Source organism: Polyodon spathula, chromosome 15 (genome assembly GCF_017654505.1).
Source record: "Polyodon spathula isolate WHYD16114869_AA chromosome 15, ASM1765450v1, whole genome shotgun sequence".
Taxonomy (NCBI): domain Eukaryota; kingdom Metazoa; phylum Chordata; class Actinopteri; order Acipenseriformes; family Polyodontidae; genus Polyodon; species Polyodon spathula.
In genome coordinates, this window is record NC_054548.1 from 1856260 (window position 1) to 1878320 (window position 22061).

Sequence of the window (22061 nt, forward strand, 5' to 3'; positions counted from 1 at the left end):
TCAACCACTGTCCCAGTGGCGGCTGTATTTCACTATTCCCAAGTGGCAGTGAACCATTGAAGTCTGAATCCTGCTAGGAGATTTCAGCTGTGATGTGATGAATGTGCCGACACTTCTCAGCTTCTAAAGTCGATCTGAAATTAGCACCTACTGTGCTATGACACTAATGACACTATGTGATTGCATGGTCTTGTTATAAAGATTCTCAGACAGTGCATTGATCCATTTTATGATGAAAAATTGCATTTGTGAGCAGCCATCTCTGCTGGGGCACTTGTTTGCACATTGTTAATCATCAGCTACAATACATCACTGGAATTAACTAAACTTATAATACTAAACTTATGATAATTAGGATATGACAATTATTCGACAGTAACTGGCACAAATTGAATCTTTTGCACCCACAATGCAGAGATCACCATTTTATGAAAACACCTAATAGTTATGAAAGGATGACTTCATACTAAACTCAAAGATTAAACCAGTAAAGCATTACATAATGCGCTACAAAGTTTACAAGAAACACACGTGTCCCATGTTGTCTGTATCACAGCGTTATATTTTTAACATACTGCTGACTCTTTAGAAATGTTTAATCACATAACAACTGGGCAACACATTCCTCAACATTTACTCGCTATCCAGGAGAAAAAAATTATCTTGTAAGAATGTCAGAGTATCCAGATCACACAACAGGACACTAGTTTGAATCACAGTACCAGCACTTCTGCAGGAGTGTGAATGAACTGAGCACACAGCGATATTCAAAAGAACATTCCTCTTTCTCCTGGTGAACGTTCCCGAGTAAAAGTAATCCCATAGTTGATTTACCTATGATGTGTGAATTGGGAATACATTGAACAAACTAGCTGCGATATGGATAACACGAGATACAGCAACGGTAAAGTAAAGGGTTTCCTGTCAACACTGCAGGGGGAACCTCAGACAATTTGTGTGTGTCCCTGAATCTAACCCTGAAAGTGTTCAATACTGTACACTAGTCCAACAAATACATACTGTTATGAATATGTGATAGACTGTCTGCAGACTAAAGATTATTGTTGCTTGGTTCTGGATACGTAACTATTTCAGAAATGCGGTTAAAAAGTTAACACATTTTACTTCATCACAAACAGTGGGTTATTTAAGCCCATTTCCTTCACCGTTAATCTTAATATAAAAAGATTGATATGCATTTGATTTGCTACTTGCAAAGCCATGGCTTACTGCATTGCTTTAATGCAGAATGGTCAATAAGGGTCGCTTGTCTTCTTCCACTACAGAAAGCAGAATTTCCTGTGTCATGCTTATGGAAATGCTTTGTGACACCTTGGTGGACACCCACATGGTATAATAAGCGCAAATCCTTTGTTTATATCTGCAACAGATGACGGCTGTGGTTTTCTTTACTGAAGGCTGCCAGCACACAACAATACTCATTGAGATGCTGGGCACACTCGCTTGGGGACAGTTCAATCTGATTTAATTTGCAATTCTGGAGATAGGCAGACTGCCCATGTCTTTTATTAGCCAACATTCTTGGTGCGCACAGTTGTGTTATTAAATCAAGGGATTGTTTGTCTGAATAAATAGTACCCTTGACTGCAAGTACAAATATAAATATGTTGAATCCATATTGTAGCATTCTGTGGGGACACAAATAATAACAAAACTAATAGAAAGAATTAAAACATTATTGGAAATACTTCCATACACTTCTTTCTTTTTTTTTTTTTTTAAGAATTATGTTGTTTTATAACAAAAACCAGAAATCTGACATATTCTTCCCCCTGTTGGCATATCTTTTGCAATAGTAAAGCACAGGGAAGACCCTCATCTACATGCATTGTGTATTCCCACCTGGCTCAACAGCCATGCACATCAGATGCTTACAACACATGTGAAATAGATAGACATTTATGTTATTAATCAATAACAGTATGATGGATTGCAGCCCAATAAAAGGTTGGTGTTGGGCTTTGGGCTGTGAGAAAGTCAGGTACCTACATTGTAACCCCAGAGACACTCAGACAATTCAATCCAAAGGCAATCCAAACTGAAGACAATGGTCTGCAGAAATGAAGTTACCAGACAGGGGCTGTGCTATTCATTCAGCAGGTTAGCTGAAGATGGGCGGGACAGCTGTATGACAGACACGGGCACCACACAGCTACAACGATGCCTGGAGGATCTGTGATGCTTCAGGCAGGATCCTGAAGCATCACTTAAGTTGGCGATTCAATGAAAATTGTGTTGACAAAAAACAAAGCTGAGCATTGTAGATCCTGTCATTGTTTGCACTATTCTAAGGCTTTCACTCACTTTCCAATGCAATTTACTATTTATTAATTGTCTATCTGAGAGCTGTTTTCCTAGAAATATACATTTTGTTCTGTTCTCTAAGAAAAAATTGTACTTTGGGCTCACCCTTATGTCTCTGTAGGCAGCATTACTTGCTTTTTGAAAGAAACAATCACCTTGATGAGGAGAACCAAAAATCCAGACTAGTGCATTTTCAGAAGCATTTGTTTGCACACTACCCTGGGCCTCTCGCAGCGGACACAAGTCAATGAAGATTACCACTCTGGCTGAAGAAAGATTTTCCTCGCTGCTATACATATCAAACCCTGTTCAGTCAAATGAAAAAGACAGCTGCTATATATAGACTCCCAGTCCCCTGTGAGCTGTATTACTCCATGACAGCATCTTAATTTAGCAAGGCCTGGGGAATGACCCAGTATTGTTATGATCCATGGCTTGCCTAACTCTCCTTTACACTCCGACCGTTTTCACATCAGGCTTTATACAGTAGTGAGAGCTATCTTAGGCTAGATACTGTTCACCTTCACAGCAAAGGGGAAACAGGGAACCATTTCACCTAACTACCAAATAAACAGAAATGTGATCATTAATTACCCAAAGTGGTAACAAAATAAAGGCTACAAAATCAATTCCGGCTAAGTACCACAGGAATAATACCTGAATATATCTTATGTAAAATGTTTCCACACTTTCAACACATTGCATGACAAATTACAACGTGCACAGAACTGGCTGAAGGAAGCACATTCTATGGCTCTCCACCACACACAATGCTGAGTGACACACACACACACACACACACACACACACACACACACACACACACACACACACACACACACACACACACACACTGTCAATATTAGATTCACAACTGAAAAGCATGGATGGACAATGAAGACACAATAGAATATTATGCATTTCATTCCCGTTCAAAAGTATAACAGCTTGCAGATTGTGGAAGGCAACCTATTCCACATTCTCTCAGTACTTACTGTACAGCACAGTGAATGACAAGGAGAGCCCTCAATACTTACTGTACAGCACAGTGAATGACAGGAGAGCCCTCAATACATACTGTACACCACAGTGAATGACGAAGATTATGAGGCCTGCAGGTTTATTTCTACTGACTTCTTAAAGACAGGTATAAAAATAAGACTCTCACTTCATACTATGTGTTCAAAAAGACTCACCTGATACTCTGAAATGCAACACTACTGTCTTAAAAAGTTAAAAATACAGCAAGTTAATGCAGTATTAGTGTGTGTGATATATATATTTCTATCTATATATATATATATATATATATATATATATATATATATATATATATCTATATATCTATATATATCTATATATCTATATATATAATTTCAAAGGGATTAACAAGCCAGCAGTTAAACAAGTGAACAATTACAATGACATTTGATACTACAGTATATACCAACCTACAGTCTATTTTTAATGCATACAGATTACATTTAGAGACATGACAGCAGGCTAAAACATTAACAGTCTGACTGCACTCATGCAGAGGTCTCTTTTCAAGCCTTTGTGGCCCTGAATGATTTCATCCTGAGTGTTCAAGTCATTTATCTGAACAGCACCCTACCGTGAAGCTGTTGTTGACATTTTTTGTGCTTGACTCAGCGACGCTGGCATCTGACAGATCAACTTCATCGAAAATGAGAGACTGTAAATGAAAAAAATTCAAATGAAAAAAAAGCACAACGGTGCATGACAAACAAACACAAGAAGAACTGACCACAGCGAAATATTTACACTCGACTAGTGCCTCCATACTGCTACTCAGGGGAGGATAAAGAGGAAAAACTGCTCACCAAAGCAGTTATGTGTCACACACACACACACACACACACACACACACACACACACACACACACACACACACACACATATATATATATATATATATATATATATATATATATATATATATAATGACCTTTAAAGAGGAAGGTATCACTATTTCAGACCTAAGAAAGATGACTTGTACCAACATTCATAGCGTTCAAAAGCTCCAAGATCAGTGCCCAAGCTAAATAATTTCTAAGACAGACACCCTGCGGTGTGTGTGTGACAATGTTGTCCAAGCTGCAAATTAGATCTCTGGCTATCCTAAAACTGTGATAATACACAACACCCAAAAGCATGGCACATAACCAGAACATGATCAAAGAACAGAAAGTGGTACCCAAACTCAAAGAGTCAGCTAGATGTCAGGAGAGGTGAGGAAAGAGGAGCTCAGCAGATGAAGGTGAATAAGCTGTGGTGTCTGAGCTAGCCCATGCAGGATAATAACATTGAAAAAAAAGATTAAAAAGAAAGAAAAAAAGACATTTTACCTTTGCATCCTTGGCATAATATAGTGTCCTTCCCCGCAGCTTGAAATATCTTTTCTTCCAGCGCTGGAATGAACTGGTCTGTTTCAGTAGTAATCCCTCCTTGACGCTGGTCTGCACGACAAAAACATCTGCATCTTACCAATTTGTGTGTAAAGCAGCCTTTGGATTGCTATGGAATGGGAGGCTTTTGAATATTTATTATAGATAAAATGAGGCAGAGGGCATTTTAAGCATATTACTTTTTAACCAGAAATTAAGAAAAAATCACTGCAAAACTTTTTATTAACATTCTTTCTCATGGTGAAATTCCTCCATTGTGTTATTAAACATCAATTTAGCTATACCCTTTTAACACCAACTTTTTACATTTTACAAAGACAACCAATGACTGCACATGTAACTTTTGTGTCATGATTTCAATTGAAATACAGTATATTGGTAACTAGACCAGTTTACTGGACAGTTGTCTTTCAAAGATGTAAGGTCTGCAGCAGTGCTTAAATAAATGCTGCCAAGTAATAAACATAGGAATAGTTATCCTTTACCTTAAATGAATATGGGCCCTATTTGAAAACAACTGCACTTCATTTCAATAGACTGTCTATTTCCATTGTAATCTACCATAAATTACATTATGGGGGTAATGTAATTATAGGCGCAGTGCAAACATTTGACGGCGCAGTATGACATTTGTAGAGCACGAAAATACAAACCAAAAAAAAACAAAAAGAGGAATGGCAGTCCTCTTGGCGCATGGAAAAGAAAAGAAACGTTTTCTGAGAAGGAGCTGTCCATACAGCTGAGGTCACTCTGCGTAAAACAGAGTTGTTTGGAAAAGCCTCTGTCAACATCAGTTATGCTAATATCATTAGAAAATTACATGTATTGGCCTGCTCTTTTTAGCATGACATCCAGAAATTTGCCTAGCACTCTGGAAAAGGTGGATTAGGCTATCCCTCTAGATATTCTAACTGTAGTCTGAAAGGAACCAGAGGCTAAGTAGTGCAGAGAACACAGCACTTTCACATTTGCAGGGATAGCGGTCTCTAGGTTGACGCTGGGGTCTCGCTCATCCCTCAATTCAGCTATGAGGTCAAGGATGACATGCGGAGTGAGATGATAGCGCTTTAGCACCACATCCTCCAGCATCCCAATCAAAGTGACCCTGAGAGTGAATATGCAGGGTCTTCTCCGTCTTGCCCTTCTCCTCTGAACGTGTTCCTGTCTCTCCTTAACAAGAGCCAAGTGTCGCCGCATCAGGAAGTGTACCTCAGCAGCCGTCCTGAAGCCAATGACAGGTCTCTTCAGGTGTGTGCTTTTATACAGCTCTTAGTTACTCGCTTCTACAATGGTTTGCACCTTGTAAGAGGAGGTGTAAAGTTTTTGGAGGGTCAGCAATTGCCTAAGTGCAAGGCAAAATCCTTACATCACATTATGTTTGTGCCCGCTTAGTATACTGATCCTGCCATCACTATTATGATGAGAGATCGTGCTTGATATTTCTGATTACAGACGCGATCTGACGTCAACTAAATGAGAATTTACAGCCTTTTTTTAAATATCTGCCGGTTTCAAAGTGCTCTGACGGTTTCATGTAGGCAATGCAGTGAAAGCTGATTTGTACTTCCTCCAATCTGCAAGACCATGGAAAACGAAGCAACGCTACGGAAGAGAGAGAGAGAAAGAAAACAATGACAACGACACAGTATGTGCTGCAGCACCACCTAAAGGTCATTCACAGAAAACACTAAGTTACAGTGCATTTTAGGGCAGTATTATTAAGAACGCATTATTATAGTCAGCGTGAAATCTTATGAAGGCTCTGATGTTAGCCAAAAGTTGATTCTGACAGCGAATAATTTTTATTGAAAAAGTAGTTTTTTGTTTGACTTGTGATTTTTAGTAAAGGAAAGTTTAGTTCCATGACTGCGGCCTCGTCCTTTGTGATGTCACGGAACTCCTTGGTGGCGTCCTCGTCCTTTGTGATGTCACGGAACTCCTTGGTGGCTTCCTTGTCCTTTGTGATGTCACAGAACTCCTTGGTGGTTTCCTCGTCCTTTGTGATGTCACGGAACTCCTTGGTGGCTTTTTCCAATCTGATTATGTACAGCAGCTTGTGCTTTATTCTCTGCATTACAAAGTGCAGATTGCCAGCTTTCTTAGCACACGGACGGGTTTCTTACAAAATTACAAGGAGTATGGATCTGGGACACTAGTGGGTTTCTTTCAGGATACAAACAATCCTGACTGGTAAAATGACTTCATCGTGGTTCCCTAGCACTAAGATATTGATGGGGATCTGAATTTCATGCAGGACATTTATTCAGGCTGCAAACATCAATTTCTACTTACATACATATCATACATATCTTCAATAAAAAAAGTTAGGTTTTATATTTATTTCAAATTCTGTACAGTGGTTTACAATGCATCAATGTACAAAAATGTTGACAAAATAAAAAAGCAAGATCCTTAAACTGCACAATATTTTGTTTGCTCATTCAGACTGTTAAACTTTTACAGCCCTTAAATAAATTGCAGCTTATCTGTGTACAGTCTACTGCAGTTTCAGTAAAAGGCTACTGCAATGTCCTTATGCTCACACTGGTCCTCACTCATAACTCCACTTTATCAAGAAGACATGAATGAACAGGTACACCTCTACATACCGCTCACTTCAGTCAAGCTAAATCACATCCTGAACCCTTACAAAGTGACAGGACGTCCTGAAAATCAGACCCCACTCCTTCCAAGAGCAGAAACAGGGCAGGCTAGCACTGCACGGTGCCAGGTGCAATGTCTAGTTCTTTAGACGCACATTTAAATTCACATCAATCTAATAATGGAAAACTAATTAAGCCATTTCTCTTCTTGTTTTGCTGTTGCCAGATTTACTTCAGCACTCGACACACAAACATACACAACACGATCAGTGCTATCAATGCTAGCCTGATTAATTCCAGCCAGCCACTCCTCTCTGTTTATGTTACAAGCGACTCTGCCAAGCCTAACTGTGCTCACAGAACAAGCTGTTATGTTATGCTTCAGAAGCAGGAGACTTCGCAAACAGCAGAAGTGGAGCCTGCTCACCCTTAGTGCAATAATGCACAATAAGTATGCATATAGAAAAGCGAGGTTTGGGTTCTTGTCACTAATGCCTTAGAAAATGAACTATGGATTGTTTGCAAGTGAAGTGAAGCTTCACGTTTGGCTGGATCATTTCCACTAAGTGCAGCTGGTATCACATTGTGGTTTTGTAAGTGCGGTTTAGTTTCTGTGATGACGGCGATGTTCAGATGTTGACAGCAGTGTTGTATTGGATACACCAGTAATGGGTGTTTTTGTAGGCTCCTGGTAAATGACAGTAGCCTTTAGGACCCTGTGGCAAACTGCCCGCCCCTGTGTGTATTTTGTGTTGTGTGTTAATGTTGGTGTATTGTCATTGGTACACGGGATATAAACGGGTCTGTGTAACACGAGTGTTTAAAATGTGTATTTGTATTTAGGCACGAGGATTGCACAGCACTTCATGTGCACATAAAAGTAATATTATGTGAGCACGGGGAATTGCACTTTATTAATTCACGTGCAGTTGTACCGAGACTCTAATTGAATGATTGATTAGCAATCGAGACTCGGTACAGCTGCATAAAAGCTGCTTTTTTCACTCACTCAGGGTTGTGTGTTTGGTGAGTGGAGTATGGGATTGGAGACTGAGGTAATAAGAAGAAGAAGAAGAAGAAGAAGAAGAAGAAGAAGAAGAAGAAGAAGAAGAAGAAGAAGAAGAAGAATAGTTAAAAACATCAGCTCTTCGCGTTTGTTTAGTGTTAGTCCTTTTTGTTTGTCTTTTTAATTTGGTGAATGTGCCGTATCCTGTGTTTTTGTTTGTCTTGCAACGTTTTTTTTCTGTCCGTCTGTTCATTATTAAATGCTGAGCGAGACCATTCACTCAGCTTCACCAAACTCCGTCTCTGTTGTTTATTTCCTGGTTCCTGGTTTCTGGTCTGACGTCCCCCACTCCAGCCGTCTTTGTGACAGACCCACAGTAGCAAAACTAGTACACAGATCTAGAATAGTATAGACTAACACACTGTATATTGTACCGCAGTCTTTTATTATAGGACATGCATATTATATTGCCGTAAAAAGTTCACAGCATGAATTAAAAAAAAACAGAAGGGAATTGATTGACAGAGCTGTGGTGAAAAGTTGTGATGTCTTTTTAAATGTGTTGCATTTTTAATATGGGGAAATAAATGTACTTACTGTACTTAAAGAAAAGCAATCATGGGTTTGAAATTGCCTGGGGTAACAGTCGTAGTGCTGTATCAGTGTTCTCATCAGCAGGGTGAATATACTGACTCTGTACTGAAGAACATTCGCTACATTTTCCATGGATACAAAGTTTTAAATTGCAGTCATCAGGCAATTTTACTCCATATCAGGAATATGTCGGCTGAATTGCTTCTTCATCTATAATGTTTCTTGAAAATGCACATTTTTCATAACCATAGCAGCCCAGCATGTCCCCTGCCTCATTTATGAAGATGCAATGTTAAATGGGCAACAGGGTCATACAAAGTGATCTGCTACAGATGGAAATGTAGCTTTGACTAAACTTCCAGCCCTTTACCAATCTACTGGTCAATGTAAAAAAGAGACAGCTGAACTGATGGCTCCAATAAAAAGACATTCGTTGACTGGAAATTTTTATGGAAGCATTTTGACAAGCCTGCACAATACTTTCAGATAGCTTCTGACACAAGAGCAATGCAACAAACCACAGGCCAAATTCCAGGAACAAAGTCAAGCTAAAGAAAGCAGGTACTGACTGCTGTTTTATTGTGACTCTTTCAAACTAACAACATTTCATGCTAACTGTACACAAGTAACAGAGGCTAATTCCTTTAAAAGAAATGTAATTAAATTCACGAATAATACAATCATGTTGAAGAGCACAATTAACCACATTCAATGCTTGATTGTGAAGTGCTTTCAAGTGCATTTGGAATATATACGAAATCTCGTCTCAAGCCTTGCTTTTCTGCTGCAAAGCTATGTTTAGGTTTAATCAAGAAAGCACCTACTGTGTTAAAAATAGCAGTATAGCAGTAAAAGAGCAAGCAAGTTCAATTTTAAAAGGCAAATCTAGAGGTTCTGACAAAATGCTTAAAAGCTTGCTTAAATGCTTAAAAACTCAGGGATCCCTTGAACAACAAGTTCATACTAAAGGCCATCTGTTCACTTGCATAGGACCGCACAAGACCCTTTCAGTCAACTAGATTGCTTACAACACTCTACTTACTCATGGCTATGAAGAACTTCTAAGAAAACAGGAATAAATCATTTGAAATCAGCTGTGTTTACATCATCATCTACTTAAAATTCCTGGTCAAGAGAAAAATGAAGTTTGATGATAATCTGCTGGAATTTGGCAATATGAACACATTCTAAGAAAGACAGTTCCTTGACTGACCCTGTAAACATGTAGGATCCTCTGGCTCAGAATACAAACTATCTGAGCCCAAATACTGTAGCCATAGGCACTCTGAAACACTAATTACCCCCCCCCCCCCCCCCCCCCCCCCCCCCCCGCCTTTCCAAGTTCAAGTATTGATCATGTTGATCTTTGAACCTGTTTTCTGTGCTCAGTGTCTGGGAAGCAATTAGGACAATTCTTTGGGACTCCAATACAGCTGGAAAGACAAGTCAAAATAATTCCATATTCTCGGTTTATTCTCGATGATGAAAACTGTCCATAATAAACATCCCAACAGAGTGTGCTAAATCTGAGCAGGTGAGGAAACGCACCTGGTTATGCACAGTGTGACTGTATTTAGAACAGATTGAAAGATTCGGTTCTCATTCTGCTCGTTTTATTTACAAGCTCTACATTTATCACCTAGAAAAAACATTGCAAGCACATGCAGATGGTCCTCCTTGTCTCGTAGTTATTGCACTGTAACTGAAAGGTTACAAACATTTGTATAAAATCAAGAGGTCATCATAATTATATCTAGGGCTTCTGATTTTCAGTTTTAACCAATAAAAATAGTTCAAAATAATCAACGAAAAATGCAATTAATAAAACCCAGAAAACAGAAGCCCTACTATATCCAAATGCAATGCAAAATGTCTAGAAGAGGCTAGGAGGATATGATAGAAGCTTGTAAGATTTGCTGTAACATCTATGACAACCCTAATAATAACATGTTTTTCAGCAACCAAAAACTACCTCAAAAGCAAATCTCATCTATTATCTCATATTATCACACAGTATTTCAAAAAAGGGTTCAGTACTGGAATATAAACACTTACAGACAGAAAGGTGCATTCCTGTGCTTAGCCAACTGACCCATAAAGCATCAGCAATATCAGAGATTTGTTCTCCGGAGAAAACAAATGTTGTATTTGTTCTGCCACAGGCATCAAGGTGCCTTTACTTAGATCAGTGCTCCACTTTCCTGGCCTACTTTACTGTATTCTTCCTTATACCTTAACTCTGCAGCGGTCACACAGCCGCCAACCGGAACACACTCTGTGCTTATTTTTAGAAAATGTTTTCTAAAACTGCAAGATGGAAGACCGCTCCTTGACAGGAAGATGAAATACAGCAACCCACTTTCAGCCACCATGCTCAACAGGAATCGAGGCAAAGGCTGAGCTGAACAGTTGGGATTAGAGCTCAGATGAAGAGTTCCCTGAGAAAGTGAATGAAAAAGCCTGCACTGGTCCACAGGGCATTTGAGGTGTCGCCAGTGAACTTCAGGGCGTATGTACGTGTTAGCTAGGAGCTCAGAGAAGATCTTGTAAAATCTCTTATGTTAATAGCTCTGCGGGTACTGCTGATATACATCTTGACTCTGCAATACTGGTTCATGAACCACCGAACCACTATCACAACACCCCAACATGCAAGAGTTCAGAAATCACACTGCACTTTAAAATAACATGTTCTGTACTTCCAGTTACAGTGTCGTCCTCAGAGACACCAAGAACTGGCTTTGCATGAGATGGTAATACAATACACAGCAGATCATACTGCCGAGAGCTCTTCCACTGAAGTGAGCAGAGTCCTTTTTGAATAGGATTCCACCAGAGTCGCATCATCATAATTGAGTGTTAAATCTCAGTGCCAGCATGTTGCACTTCAATCTGACTTCATTGTGTCACATGAAACAGATATGCTGGGAATGACAATCCCTTCTCATGTGCTGTACTTGAAGTGTCTGTTTGGAAAAGGGCCAAGGTGAGCAACACTTAACCCATCCTTCTGAACAATACAACACCATTTTATTAACTATGATAATACAGTCTTCTACCAGTGCGTATACCACTGTGTTATGATATCTTGCCCTAGGCAGTCAGCTAAACTTTTGGTGACCCCATATGTTTGAAAAAAAATAAAAGTACTGTGATTCTGTATTTGTACCCATGATTATTGCTGGGTTATTTAGAATAAACACAGAATACATGTTCATGGGTATAGTTATTTATGTAACTTTTTAGTAAAATTGTAATTATAATTGTAATTACTGCAGCAGAATTGTAAATGTAATTGTAATTGAACAAATTACATTGTAATTGACATTTCGGCAAATAATTCTGCTGTAATTCTAATTCTAATTGACGCCAGGTCTGGTACAGGGTTGGTTTGTCTGGATGTCTGATGAGTAGATTGGAAATTAGGAAGTCTAAAAAGATAATGTAAATACTGCGTAATTGCAGCATTCAACTGATGAAAGAGTGGGGCTAAAATGATGCACCAGAAACAGTCATGAAACTCTGCATCCAGACAGAGAATGTCAGCGAGTACAACACAGCTAAAAACATGGTGTCCATAGCTTTGTATGCAACAAGTCTTTAAAGCAACCTTGTTGAATAACGTTTTCCTATCCAACAGCACAGCGTGAATAACTTTTATATTGCCAGGGCTAGTTTAACTTCTGCAGGACCCCCAGAACTGTTTACAATTGCATGTCCAGGCCTACCCCTCATGGCATTTTGAAACAAAAATGCCAGCCCCCCTGTGACAGGATAGCATCACAGCCTGAGCAATTACCAGCAGGAATGAGAGACTCAGAGACAGAAGCTGCAGTGAAGTGCTGGTGCACACTTTAGTAACAAAACAACAAACAAAACACAAGAACAAATAAACATGGCACAAGGGTCTAAACAAATGTTCAAACAAAACCAAACCAAACTAAACCAAACAATACAGGCTGGGTATTCGCCTTCACTATAAAGTTTCAAAACAACATAAAAATCACAGAACAAACACCCACTCAGAGCACAACAAAGGATTTCTGGTTCCTTTTACATATGTGGCCACTCCCCAATTAGTATCTACCTGGGTAATGGCCACACCTGTGACTGCTGGCAGGACAGCTTCAACCCCATCTCTGCCAACCTTACATTCCCACACACACTTTACATGGGATGGGCAGGGCAGGGCAGGGCAGGGCAGGGCAGGGAAGGGCTACTCCACTCCATTATACCTGCTTTTAACAGCAACTCAGAAAGTTTACATATGACCAATCTTTTCGTTAGTTAAAACCTGTATTTGTTACCTCCCTCTGGTTTCATCCTTGAAGTCTGCCTATGCCTCTGTGGCACGTACTATCATTCAGGACTGCCCTCATTTAAAGGGCACATATTGGAGCTTCTATTTTCTGATTCTCCACATTTTCTCTCCAGTGATTCTTGTACCACAAGACCTTGTTATTTTCAAAAGTGCTTAGTGACTCATACAGGAACTTAACTACCTGTATAGAAAAAATAAAATTAATTCTGGCTCAATTCCAGAAATGGATTAGATTCTTGGTCTTTTCTGATAAACATCATCCTCACAGCGATGGACAGAGGCAAATGCACAATTTAGTTTGATTTTTAATACTGAATTGCTCAGAAAAAGAGATACCCAAAGAAAACAGGGATGATTAACTACAGAACCATGGCATGTATCTAGAAACAGAACTACATGCCCATTTATCTAGAAATAGCATAACTCTCTAAATCTGAATACACACTCTAGACCAAGGGGATTCATCTTAACAACTACTTCCTTTAAATCCCACTGCGCATGGTAATAACACATGCCCGATTTCTAATTTCTTAGCAGGGTTTTCATTTAACCACTGCCCCTATGAACACAACCCCGCTAAGACATCTAACCCAGCGCCTAAAAGTAGCTCACAGGCAGACCAGGCGCAATAATAAAGTGGGACTATGTACTGCAAGCTGCCTTACTGCCTATTGAGACCTAGCTGGGGAAATCTCGTCTGACCAGACCTCTCCTTACCTCCAGCCACTCTGTCAGAGTGTTTAATGCAGCTGCTCAGAAACAAGCAATATATTAAGTGCCAAAGCTCTAAAAAACGCGTTGAGCGATTAACAGCTTTTACGATGCTTCAATAAAGAACCCAAGGTAGTTCAAACAAATATGTCCCTCTTGAAGTTGAATGATGTATTACTGTATTGTGGACGCTACAGTATTTCTTTTCACCAGTAGGTGTATGCACTACAATGAACGGTTTTATGGTCAATAAAAATCTCTTCCCAAAAGTCTGTGTTTTGCTTGTCTTGCTCCCACTGTGCTGTTTCCTCTGTTCTGCATGTGTACATACTGTATGGATGGGGATATCATAAAACATTGCTATTCTTTACTGATACACCAATACTAAATATCTAACACATATTGGGCTGCACTGTATTATTTTACTTGTTTTTCTTTTCACAATAAATCTCTTTCAGAAGTGTCTTGTTTTCTCAAATAAACCATTTCCCAAATTAAAACACTTATAATACAGAATAGTACAATTTGTTCTATATTAAAATACAGGCAGATAATCTGCCCTGTGCTCCAGGGCAATAAAACTGCTTACACATATGCCCCGTTTCCACTCCCTGGCGCTCCCGGCTGTGGCTGCCCACAACAATAAAACTGGGTTTTTCCACAGCTCGTGCAGGCGGATGAGCGCGGCTATCTGCTCAGGCATTGTATCTCATATTACATGTAGCCAAACTGGCTACAAAGGAAGAGTGCCATCATGTAGTCAGGAGGTGCATGTAGAAACCGACAGGGAAATCGCTCCATTGTGGCTGACTTTCTTTCATATATATAAAGCACGCATACGACATGTTCTTCACTGTTTTTCTTTAAAGCTTCATTGTATTCACTGAAAGCAGAGCACATTGTTAAACTGAACAATGTTCATCCTGCTTCAGAACACAAGACAAAAGTCTGAACTCACACTGCTTTTGCTTTATAGTCATAATAAACACAACGACAAAACCTGGCTGTTTGTTTAACCAGACTCCTTTTTATTTGTAAAGAGCCTATGTTTAACCAAGGCTCAAAGTTAACATATATTTGCAGGATGCGATTTGTCAAATTTCCGTGGGGAGGCTAAAAATAGACAAACACAAAATATATTTGGCACACCGTGACACATTTGTAGTACACAATTTAAACAGCGAAGACAATACTACGTTACTTATTAATACCGAATCAACTGCTATATATTATTTTTCTGAATACGGAATCAAAACTCAGTCACAAAAACTACCTTTCGCTATGCTTACAGCAACTAAAATAAACTTGAAGCGCACCCATGACAAGTACTGTTAAGCATAACCTCACTGACAGCTACATAGAGTGAAACAACAATAACTGGAACATTACAGAAAATACATATTTCAACAGCTTTATCTGCATGAATATTTCACACACGCACACACACATGCACACGCACACGCACGCACGCACGCACGCAAGCACACACACACACACAGATTATTCTATATATACCGTATTTCCCTTAGCAAACAAACTTAGCTGATTTTCAGACTCCTGGCGACATGAAGGTGTAAAGGCATAGCATAATAAAAACAAGTATAATTTTTGACATTGAAATGCAAATGAAAAAAAATCTTGGAGAGATTTAAATCCAGATTCAAAACGTCTTGACCCTTACATAAATCAACATTCATCATACACTTTTATTAGCATAAGTAAAATAAGTTTTAAACTTGCCGATTTCACCAAGGACAAGGCTGGATTGTTCTAACAAAACAGTTTGGTGTGGTGGGCGATGGTTTCCTCCTTCCTTTTCTTTCCTGCAGGTCTGTCCTCAGCAGCATGGTGCCCCTCTTTCATCCACAACTCGGCCTGTTACTCAGCTTGGAAAGTGTCAGTGTTGGAGCCGTTAATTGAAATAAACAGCATGCTGTTGAGTCCGGTGACATGCACTCGGCTTCTCTGGACCGTCAGAATAAAGTTCATCACACTAAAGCCATGTTCACATTCAGCAGAGGACACAGGAATCACACCAGCTGTGGTGATTAATGTCTTCATGTTATCAACCACCTTTGTGCTCTCTCAATTCCTTTATAGTTAGAGGTCTTGAAACATTTAATTTCACAATTTTGCACAGATTCATGACTTTATCATCCCCAAACAAGATTATTGCATCCTCTTCTGCAGGCCATGATGTAGGGTTGAGCACAGCTGTCTCTTCCAGGACCCCGTTATCATCAAATCTTCTTTCAATTTTGTCAACTAAAGCTTGTGAGAACTGAAAGCGGAAACCTTTGTATTTCATTTGTTGAGCTTTAGATGGTTCTTAATGCAACAAGAATCTCAGGCTTGGCAGTGATGGCAGTGGAGATCCTATTCTGAATAAACAGGGATAGGGCTTTTAGTATCTCAAATGCATCATTCACTGTGGCCATAACTTCCATAAGAAACAGCCAGTTTGTCATCTTCCCCAGTAGACTACCACATTTTGCTTTGTCCTGTGAAGAACGTGAATTTTCTGTTGAACCATTTTTAAAAAACTTAACAAGGGCAGGGTAACTTTCCCATAAAGCAGTCACCGATGTGCAGGAAGATGACAGCCAACGGATGTCAAAAACTCGACCAACCTTCTGTATGTGCACACAGAGCTCAGCAGCCACAGTTTCAAGGTGCCTCTGATTCTTGGGATTTTGTGAAAAAAACAAATACAGTGAATCTATTAATAGCTGCAAATGCCTTGCTTCCTTTACTGTTCGAGCAGTGTCATGAACAGAGAGATCCAGTTTATCGTTCTTGCAATGAATCACGATTAGATCATTGTTAATCCTTGCTCGCAGAATTGATGCTGCCTCTTTGTATTTCCGCAGCATCGATGCTGCTCCATCAGCTGCAAAACCCAGTACATGCTCTCGAAGTATGTCTTCAATAATGCCATTCTCATTGAGGGTGAAGAGTAACTCATCTGCAATGCCAGCACCTGTTCCTGACTTTAGCTCAATGTTAAAAAAGTAATTGCATGGTACATCTTCGAATGGAATTCGCACATAAACTATGAGATAAAATATGTTGGAGGCAGATTGCTTTCATCGACCAGGATACTGAACATGTTGCTCGAATCAATTACATACTGTTGTGCAGCCATTTTATCTGCTACAAACATCAGCATATTACAGCATGTGTGGTCGGAATACAGCATTTTCCCACTATCCAATCCATTAAGCTGCTGTAGCTGCAAAATGTTAGGATGCATCTTAAACGATTTTACAATCGTAACGATTTTACAAACCATGCAGGCAGTTCTCACTGTGCTCGCAGTGACCTGTAGTTCTTTCTGATGTTTCCATACTTTATGGCCTGATTGTGTCTGGTTCATACTACTACTTCACATTTGCATTTCCCATGCTCGATTATTCTGTCATTTAGTTTTTTGGCTGATGTTGCAGTTATGCCGTTGACAAAGGCCTGATCAAAACTAAGCCGTTCTTTTACATGGGGTCCCAGATCACGAATTTCAGAACAAAACAAGTATATTACTGAGCCGCTGGGATTTACCAAGAATGATTAACCATCCACTCTTCAAAGCGCGCGTGCCCTCACAGCCGCCGGTAAATATTGCCTGCTCTTCCGAGACCCCTAGCTGCAACAACTGAAGACAGATAAGAGGATCATTTCGTCCATTTAATTTGCACCGATGAAACATAACCTGGTTAACCGTACTGATGGCATATCTAATGCTTAGATAATAGAAACGGTTGCACTTCTGTAGAACTGAAGGATAAAACAAAATACATTTCGACAAGGAAGTGCATTAGTTCCATTACTTAGTTGAGCACAAGGTGGTTTCAAAAAATACTTTCTGATTTAAATAAAGGCCTACTACATGATAGTTTGGGGTATTCAGTCTATTTGAAACAGTAGGCAGGTGTTTATTTTTTTTATTTATTTATTTATTTATATATAATTATTATTCGAATAAACTGCTGCTGATTAAGACCATTTTTCTACCAACTTTCCAGGCAGGTAGCAAATCCCGACTACTGCCTTAAACAGTTAACTTCTAGCCTTGGTTAAACATATTTGTTACCGCTGGTTTCTTTAAAATAAAACAGCCTTTTTGATTTCAACAGCTAGCTATGGGCAACCAAAGCCTGTAGAGCCAGGCAGCATAAACGAGGCAATATTCACAGATTGTGACACAAACCTCTCCTCTCCCTTCACTGCCAACAGCACTAGTCTCCACTTACTTGCCATTAATATTGTCTCATGGAGAATGGAATCATTGCAGGCCCATTTAGCCTATAAATAATAGTTCTGTGATATCACTATGGCAAGTTAAAAAGCCAAGGTGGATGAATTCTAGACAACACCTGCAGTGTTACTGTATAAAAGCTAAAGCATTAGAAACCTCAATGCAGCACAGCCTCAAGAGCTGCTTTTGAGTTTTTGAAAAAGCATTGCATCCTACCTGGAGGCTGGTGAGACTGACTGTAAAGTCAAGGTTACAGTTTCATTCAGTAGTCTGTGAACACTTATAAAAGAACATACTATAAAACTCGATAAGACAGCAAAATGGCCATTTGCAATTCAAAACTTTCAAATCTGCAAAGTAAATAGGAGTGTGAGCCAGCCCACCATTCCCCATTCATTCATTTCTGCAGATCATACCGTTGTCTTCAACTGAATGGCCATGATTTGAGCTCCTGGGCAGGCACTGAGTGGTAGAAATTTCCAGTTGAAACATGTCATTGAAACAGGATATCCTGAACAGTGATGTCCTTCGGCAGCTCCTTATCTAAATCCATAACTGATCCTGCAGGAATGAATCAATGTCTCCAGGAATGTAGTTAAAGTGTTTTTGAACACAGTATACCACAGTGAACTTTTATAAGAGTGAGTGTACTGTTTCAGCTAGAAGGTCTACAGCCAGCCATACCGCAGGTGTGGTATATCTGGTGGGTGCTATTACCCACCACATAATACATGACTGTACTTTTTATTTTGTTGTAAGGGTAAGAGCCATCTCCTCCAAAAGGTAACTATATAGCCCTTGTCACTAAACCAGGGGCAGGCACAGACAGACAATTGGCACTGGTTAACTCCGTACACAAGTTTGGAGTCCTCGTACTTAAACCTCAGCATCAGGGCTGCAGAATAGCTGCACGCAGGGCTGCGAGCACATTCGGAAAAGGGCAGTTCATCATACTAATGCTAAAAATCGAGGAAATCAGAGTACAGTAAATGAGTCTCCCGGAGGCACCAAAAGTTTTAATTACCCCAACAACCAGCATGTAATTGTGGCTCAGAACAAAGCAAGTGACGGGAAAATTACTGTACAAGTTCAGCAGCTATTCTAGACGCACTTTAAAATATCACTTCATCTGGATTTCTTTGCCAGGCAGACAAGTCTTGTATTGAAATAGCTGCTGTAGAATGCAGCCCTCCATGCATCACTAAAATTGCCTCAGCAATTATATCTTGTCAACCCTAACCAGATAATCTTAACCTCTCCAATGACATGATGCTATTGTTTCACTCAGCAGTGAAGGGAAAGGCAGTAATTACTGCGGTCGGTAGGAGGGAGGGAGCGTGGGGTGGGAGGGGGCATGGAGATTGGAGGCTCTGTGGAAGGGAGTCTTCAGTTTGACAGGAATTCTGGCAGAGGGATGCTGTGCTGCTGTGACCTCAGGGGTGACCGAAACATCATTAAAAGAGTTAGCTTCCGTACTCTCCATATTCATAACAGCGGCTAATGGACTAGTCCATGTAACCCCTGTGTGCCGGATTGTCTACAGCACTGCCATTACAGCAGGTCATTAAAGCAGCATTAATGCCACGCTGCTGACAACGGTTTCACATTTAAACTTCTCTGCAAACAAACTGGGTAATTTAGGACTTTACACAGCAACTGAGCACATTTCCCCATTGATAGACCAAATGAAACGAACATTTAATAAGTCAGGATTTATTGCTGTTTGGCAAAAATCTGCACACAAGAAAACTGCATTCAGTTGTTTATTGTAACATCTAGACAAGTCTGCTGCCATTTCTGTTTATTTAAATCTATTTTCACAGGGGGGCTCCCGAGTGGCACATCCAGTAAAGGCGCTCCTCACGGATGTGCCCTATAGCCTGGAGATCACAAGCTCAATCCTAGGGGGTGGCACACAATTGGCCCAGCACCACCCGGGGGGGAGGGAGGCAAGTGTGTACTCAGCTCATCACGCACCAGCGACCCCTATGGTCTGGCCAGGTGCCTGCAGGCTTGCCTGAAAGCTGCCCAGAGCTGTGTTGTCCTGCGACGCTGTAGCTCTGGGTGGCTGCATGGTGAGTCTGCAGTGTGTAAAGATTCGGGTGGCTGACAGCACACTCTTCAGAGCATGTGTTCATCTTCACCCCTCCCTAGTCAGCGCAGGGGTGGTAGCGGTGAGCTGAGCCTAAAAATAATTGGACATGACTAAATTGAGGAGAAAAAAAAAAAAAAAAAAAAAAAATATTATATAATATACTGATTCGCCTCTATTTTATCTCCAGAGTGGTCACTATCAGACCATTATCATCTCCTGCATGATTTGGTCCAGCAACACCTTGAGGAGAGTTTGAAGCAGAACACTCCAAGATCTATCAATGAGATCTATCACGAGAGCAACAGAAAAGCAGTGCACTACATCACTACATCGCGCAATCCTAACCTCAGACCAAGATAAGCCATTTCAGGAAAGTGGTTTCACATCCCGCATGTTTTCAAAACACAAGTTTACCATTTTTATACAAAATGAAGCCAAGCTGCAAGGCATCCCGTCATTTAACCCAGGCCTCTTGCAGACAATGCATTCATGACAAACACAGGAGCGGCTGCAGCTGCTCCGCTCCAAACAAATCAGCATCTACGTGGCCCTGTAATTGCGTCACGCCTTTCCTCAAAGTAAACAACAGCTGGGAGACAAGATGTCTTTATTTAAACAGTAATATACTGTGTATCTTAATTTTGCATAATGGACAGCGAGTAGCTGCAACAAATTAATGCACTGAGCAACTTTCTTTTGTGTATTATTTTTAATTCAATGTATGCCGTGTATGATACAGAAACTGGTCTGCATTTTCCATTTTTTCATAGTGCTTGTTTTTCGCTAATCATCAAACGCTATGAAAAAATGAAAAATGCAGACCAGTTTATGAAAGTGCACGGCTAAGCGACAAAACAAGAAATTTGGACAGCCTAAAGCAAAGGATGCTGTGAAGCAAAACGAGAAAACACTCTTAATTTATTTTTTGTAAGGTACTTTGCTTCAGGTCAATAAAAATAAATAAACATATCGTTAAACCTGATTACTGTCTTTTGAATAGTTCAACCCCTCCCCACTCAAAATCAGTTTGTCAGTGGATTAATCAAGACTTCAGTGTCAGAGGGAGAATCAGACACCTGACATTCAGAACCCAGCTGACAGAGCCATCACAGTCAACATGACTAACACACAAACATGTCAATCCTTAAACTTGATGTGCAAGTTTCCTGTTAAATTCTTTAAACTCGACACACACACTGCAAAACTAGAAGCTGGCCCGACTGGATGTGCTGCTTCAGTTCCACACTAATTTTACAGGTGGAATAGCCCAATAAATCCAGCCCCGGTTGTAAATCCTGACAGCTCCCAATCTGAAGGTTTACTGAAATCTGCAGACTGCATTCCCCAGGATATCTTTCTTCCGCTTGTTCATTCTAAAGGAGTGTGGTGCAGCCCCTATTCATGAGCAATTTACAGAACCTCCTTATTTATTTGTTGGTTTTAATGGAAACATGCAAGGTGTGGTATGCACTGGTGAAGCACCTTTCGTATAGTAAAGTACATCAAAGGCCCTTTAAGTAACATAAAATAATTTCTACTGACCAAATGAATACAGCTAATTCCTTAAAGCTGAATAGCACTGCAACAGTGTGATGTTACCTATGTGGGTCGTCACTGATAAATAAGGATTCAGACACAGAACAGTGGGTGTTGATATGCCACACAGGCGCTGTCACTAGGGTATCAGCAATGGTAGCTCTAGTGTCAGACTGAATAAAGACAAAT

At 40.0% G+C, this 22061-nt stretch overlaps 1 protein-coding gene across 3 annotated transcripts in view; it reads right to left on the minus strand.

Annotated features, from left to right (window-relative positions):
- Window positions 1-22061, minus strand: part of LOC121327947 (diacylglycerol kinase eta-like) — a 67769-nt gene that overhangs the window by 30918 nt on the left and 14790 nt on the right. For all 3 annotated transcript variants that reach the window (XM_041272312.1, XM_041272310.1, XM_041272311.1), the window contains 2 exons: window positions 4695-4805; window positions 3941-4021 (listed from right to left, as the gene is read on the minus strand). In XM_041272312.1, the coding sequence (XP_041128246.1) occupies window positions 3941-4021; window positions 4695-4805 (192 nt within the window). The remainder of the gene's footprint in view (window positions 1-3940; window positions 4022-4694; window positions 4806-22061) is intronic.